Source organism: Cicer arietinum, chromosome 3, assembly GCF_000331145.2.
Source record: "Cicer arietinum cultivar CDC Frontier isolate Library 1 chromosome 3, Cicar.CDCFrontier_v2.0, whole genome shotgun sequence".
In the NCBI taxonomy this organism is placed as follows: Eukaryota; Viridiplantae; Streptophyta; class Magnoliopsida; order Fabales; family Fabaceae; genus Cicer; species Cicer arietinum.
Window position 1 is genome coordinate 7730444 of NC_021162.2, and position 6383 is coordinate 7736826.

Consider the following 6383-nt stretch of genomic DNA (forward strand, 5'->3'; position numbering starts at 1 on the left):
TATATATATATATATATTATTAATTTTTCTTACAAAATAATATAATTTATATACATCGGTGTAATAAATTTTTATATAATCATTAAATTATAATTGTTAAATTATTTTAATCGTAACTAATATTAAAGTTACTCATATGAATGAATGAGTGTAATAAGCTGACATTTTTTAAACCTTTTAAAGAGTTGGTGCGTAGAAATTACACTCAATTACAATATTTATTAAAAATATTATGGTTATTATTTATTAAGATAAAATTGCATCTTATGTTTAATCTTTATTATACTTGCAGGTAGAATGGCCCATTGATGTATCATACACAAGTGATGATTATTTCATGAGATGGAATTACCCAACCTACAATTTTACAATGGCCTCTTTTTGGACACCCCATTTGGTAAGATCCAAAGAATCAGATATAAAGGGTCCAGGTTCAACTGGACTCTTCAATCTTTACATTGATGAGCCTGATGAAAAATGGATAACCCAAATTCAAGATTTTGACTATGTCATTCTCAATGGAGGACATTGGTTCACAAGATCAATGGTTTTCTATGAGAAACAAAAAATTGTTGGATGTCATTATTGTCTCTTAGAAAATGTCCCTGATTTAACTATGTATCATGGTTATAGAAGGGCATTTAGGACAGCATTAAAAGCCATAAATAATTTAGAAAATTTTAAGGGCATAACATTTCTTAGGACATTTTCACCCTCACATTTTGAAAATGGGTTATGGAATCAAGGTGGGAATTGTGTTAGGACTAAGCCATTTAGAAGCAATGAGACACAATTAGAGGGTATCAATTTGGAATTTTATATGATTCAATTGGAAGAATTTAAAATTGCTGAAAAAGAAGCTAGAAAAAAGGGTATGAAATTTAGATTATATGATACAACACAAGCATCATTGTTGAGGCCAGATGGTCATCCAAGTAACTATGGACATTGGCCAAATGAAAATGTGACATTGTATAATGATTGTGTTCATTGGTGTTTGCCTGGACCTATCGATACGTGGAGTGATTTTCTTTTGGATATGTTGAAGATGGAGGGTGTGAGATCAGCTGAAGAAAGAAGGCTTCATTTGCACACAAATTGATCATTGAAAGAGTGTTTTATTTATATATAAATTTATCAATTTGATATGTAATATGGCTTGTAATTTTAAGCTACCATGCTTACATGTTTAACTTGTAAATCATTTTTAAGATTAAATTTGATTAATGTATTCAATAATTTTAAGAGCTATTTTTTCTCAATTATTATAAGAGTTTTATATCTAGAATGTGCTAATAATTATATTTTATTTCTATTTTTATTATTATAAAATTTATTTTTTATTAAAAATAGTAAGGATTTACCTTAAGATTATTTTTTGAAAAGTCAATATACACACTAAGTTATTGTTATAATATGTATCACAAGTCTTGCAGTTGCACCACAATAATCATAATTTGAAATCATCTCTATCAAAAAAAGCATATGGTTTCATTTTCATTTGGAGAGTGACCATACATTTGAGATATTAGTCCCCTTTTAAAATATTTTGAAGTGGATTCCAACTACTAACTAAAAAAGTGTAAGATATATCATGCATTATAATCTGAAGAGATATAATGTAAATTTCATCGTGATCATTGTAAAATGATAATTAATGTTATTTTAACTAATAATAATTTCTCATCTCCAATTTTATTTTAAAAAAATCAATATATTAATAAGTTCTGATTATTATCTACAATTTTAATTATTGCTAGCTAAATCCGACAACAAAGTTACAATATGTAAATATTTAGCCATTCCACTTTTTTTGTTTTTCTTCCTCCCCTGAAGAAAGTGTGATTTAAAACCATTTACTGGACCCAAAAACACTCCTAATTTGCTTTGTTTTTTATTTTTATCTAAATGAATGGGTTTTTACACTTATTTAGTTTTATTTTATGTTAAGTTCATGATTTCATCGTCTAGCCGCGACGTTTTTTGTACGTTTTTTACTGCGAAGTTGTTTGGTTTCTTATCTTGCGATGTTGATTTGATTCAAATTGACATATTAGCTTCAAACTAATGTATATTCAATCAATAATTTTGATGTTTCAACATTACAGCTCCAAAATCATGAGTATCTCATAATAGGAATAAACACATAAACACGATTACAAGAACTACGCATCCGATATAAAATTATCTCAACTTGCAAGAACTAGTGAGAAACAACAACAAATATATGACATCAAAATTGATCAAATAAAAGCGTGTAAAGAAGACCAATATTTTAATGTGGAAAACCCCTCAATGCAAGAGTATAAACCACGAGTCGTCCAAATCAAATAAATAGCTCTACTATAATCAAATAAGGGTACAAGAGAGTCTCAAAATGATGCACAAATTGTATCTACAACAAGCCAAAACAACAACACACTAAAGCTTACAAATGAAAAACAAGAAGAAGAAAAAACACCCCAAAAACCTGCTAATATGCAAACACTATTTCTCCTTCTCCATACGTCGATTCGGCCATTGAAAACGAATACATGTATGTTGCAAACCTTATGTCCAAAAACCAATCAAATCCAACGATTAATGAATGCACAATCAATGTTTTTCTGAGACTGAGTTGACAAAATCGGAAATATGATTTACTCTTCTATTTTCTCTTTTGGGGGTTGTCTTTTCTTTTAATATAATCTCTCTCTCTCTCTCTCTCTCTCTCACAATCCTAATCATGGACTACAATATTTGGACATTTCTTCACATAGGAAAGGAGTCCAATACCCAACATCTCGAACAATTCAATGTTGTCATATTTATAGATTTTGTTACATTTGTGTCACGACCTAAAATTTCGAGTTTTCCTCGAATTCAATGGAGTCGCCACTAAAATTTATTTTAAGATAGGGAAAATATTAGAAAACCCTTAAAAATAGAAAAAATGTAAGAATGGTCTTTGAAACCAGATTTTGAGTTCGGGAGTCGATTATGCGTAGGGAAGGTATTAACACCCTACGACATCCGTTAAAATACGGTTACTTATAATTAATTGTGCAAAATTATATCAACTTAAATATATTTATTTTTCTTTATTATTAAATATGAATATAAGTTGTTTTTTATAAATGTGATTTATGGAGATAAAAGCGTGTTAAAAAAAAAAAAGAGGAAAAAAAAAGTTTTTCTTATTGTGCTTGACAAGAGTGTGATCTTGCTCCTACGTATCTCCCGGTGCGATGGAGAAATCAAAGCTACGTAGTTCTTCGGTATAAAATGTGGATGTGTTGGTTGCTTTTAAATAAATTGTATTTTTGCTTTTTTAAAAAGTTAATTTTGGCAAACATAAAAAAAACTTGTTCGATTTGAATAATTATGAAATATGAGTTTTAAGACGATCGAGTTGTACAACTCGTGTCTCAAAATTCAAGGAGTAAAAAAAAAGATGTCACATCTAATTTAATACTCTTAAGAATATTTTATAATTTTTTCGATTTTTAATATTAGATTTCAAAGCTAAAAAAATAGTACAACTTATATTAATGTCTCAAATATATCACATTTAATTAATTTTTAATAAAAAAATAAAAAAAAATGAAAAAATAATTAATTTTTTATTAAATTCAAATATAGATATTTTATTAAAATAAAAGGAAAGGATCATGATAAAAAAATATTGGGCAAGAAAAAAAGAAATGCAAATGGACTGTATAAAATACCCATGGCCCAATCTCTTTGAAACCTAATATGTAAAAACAGCTCTGGCTTGAAGAAAACAAACCCAGACACAATCAAGAAGATGAGCGGCGCATCCAAAAGAAAGAAAACAATGGGCGGCCAAAACAAAGTTTGAGTCCTATCCTTTCTAACCTTCTAATACTTCTCGATCAAATTTATAACAATAATAACTTTCATTATTAGGAAATATAAATGAAAAAAAAAACAAAAATAAAAAGAATTCTATTTCAAAACTTGGAACTCTTTTTCCCTCTCCCATTTCCAAAATTTCGAATTCTATTTATAGGTTAAAGTAAATTATAGTGGTGTAACTTTCTGCTCATTAGACAAAATCAAGTTCTGAACTTTATAAATGAGGTTATACAAGTACTACCTTTATTAGTATGTCTGATATAAAATGAACCAATTAATTGGTTTATAATATGTTGTACTTAGGATGCTCGGAATGCAAATAATATAAAGAAGGGTTTGTAATAGCTTTTTCACATAGTCAATCAACTAAAAAGATGTAATGGAAGAGTGTAGTGTATTGATGTGTGGCATGCCAAATAAGATATACTGAATTATTTTGGTGTAATTCGAATTCCTTGTTGTTTGACTTTATTTTTTTTTGTAAAATAATGATTATTTTAGATTTTTGATAATAATTTGTAAATATATTTACCATTTTATGCTATTAACTTGTGTGATGTGAATTTGTTTGCATATTCATCTTTTTCAAATTTATCGACTTGAAATTATATTGTCCTCAATCTTCACTACCGAAGTGAAGAAAATGCTGGATCAAGAAAAAAGGGTACTATGAGCCCTCAACCCCACACATCTAACCAGCTCGCGTGGTTCACCGGTTCAACCGACTAGACACTTAAAATGATTCAGTTGATATATAGGTGCTCTTTAAGTGAAAGTGTTGTCCCTATTGGATTGGACCCTTCCCTATAAAGCTATCTGTTGGAGCATAATTTTTATTAATTTGAATGAAATAATATAAATTTTTTTAATAAAAAATTAATGGTGGCTAACAAAACCAAAAGATAACTTGGTGGCTATATAATTCCAAGATTTGCATCTTTAATTTCATAGTAAATATAGAAAATCACATCTTAACAAAAACAATTTTTCTCATACCCTTTGAGTATCCCACTAGGATGAAAGTAATAAATAGCCCTATAATAATAATACGTCTGTTTTGATAAATCAAAGCTACGATTAGGGATGACAATGGGTAGGGTTTGGGTAGAGTACTATAGTACCTGTTTCCATACCCGCGATTTAAAAAAATACCCATATTCGTGCTCGTACCCTCTTGGGTATCAACTTTAATACCCGTACCCTTATCCTCTGGATACTTAAGTGTCTGTATCCATACTCGTTATCCACACTTTAATTAAAAAAAATCAATAAATAAATGATATTATTGTGATTAAATTTTAAATTATTCAAATATCTTAAATCCAATCATAAAATATTATAAACCAAAATATTTTCTAACTCAAAACATTTCAAAAGAACACTCGTTACAATACATATTTAAATATCCATAATAATATTTTGTGAAGTTGCAAGTCATACGACAATATTATCTGAGATAATTGATACAAAGTTGCAAGTATAATTATAAAGTCACGATTAATAAGATATAACTATTAGTTATAAAATCACAATTATTTACCTATTTATCATAATCAGATTCTTAAAAAATTTGCAAACGTTTATGTTTCAATTATAAATATTATAATGGTCCAATGATATTAATAGATGTTAAAATATAAAAGAAAATAATTAATTAAACTAAACACTAATATAATAAATAGATAAATAAATAAATAAATAATATATTAATTATATAAGTGCGGGTGCGGGGCGGGGTGGATACTATAGTATCCGCACCCATACCCGCTTAATTTTATGGGTAATTACCCGTCCCCATGCCCATACCCATTATGCAGGTTTTTACCCTACCCGTTGTGGGTTTTTTCTGTAGATACTCACTGGGTTGGGTATGAGTCTAATTGTCATCCCTAGCTACAATAATATACCAGGTCATATTCAAATTCTCAAATATAATGTAATTTTCAAGTGATTTGGATGTTGTGGAAAAAATGGGTTGTGTTTCTGGGCAATTAATATACGACACGGTACTACATAAAGAACAATTATATATTTCATACTAAGTGGATGAGTAATTCAATTTATTTAACTTAAGAGTTAAATAATTGAGAATCTAAGTTTAAGTTTGAATGAAGAAAAAATACTGATACAATAATTAATTACTAATTATTAATTTTAACCGTTTTTAAAAAAATATTTATTATTTGAGAGAGAAAGTAAAATCTTTTATGAAGTAGTCATTATAATCCTTAATAAGACTCTCAAAAGCTAAATATCCGCTAATTAATCTTGCTAGTTTTGATGTGGATAATTTTAAATACTTTTAGAACATTTTTAAGAGTTTAATTATTTGTATTAATGATGTAAAATAGTTTTATACAAAATATTGGTGTATATATTTGGGGTTCAAATTATTTTATTAAGTGTTTCAAAATTATTAAGAAAATATTGTAAGAAGATAAAAAATTTACTTCATACTCTTAAAATTATACACATCTTTACTTTCAGATTTTATGAAAACTACTAGTTTTATCCTTTATTTAAAT

General features: G+C 27.8%; 1 protein-coding gene across 1 annotated transcript in view; it reads left to right on the top strand.

The window, feature by feature from the left end:
• LOC101494653 (protein trichome birefringence-like 19) overlaps positions 1 to 1281 on the top strand; it is a 5516-nt gene extending 4235 nt beyond the window's left edge. The window contains exon 2 of the mRNA XM_004491722.4: positions 293 to 1281. Coding sequence (XP_004491779.1) covers positions 293 to 1102 — 810 coding nt within the window. The 3' untranslated portion in view covers positions 1103 to 1281. The remainder of the gene's footprint in view (positions 1 to 292) is intronic.
• Positions 1282 to 6383: the final 5102 nt, after the last annotated feature.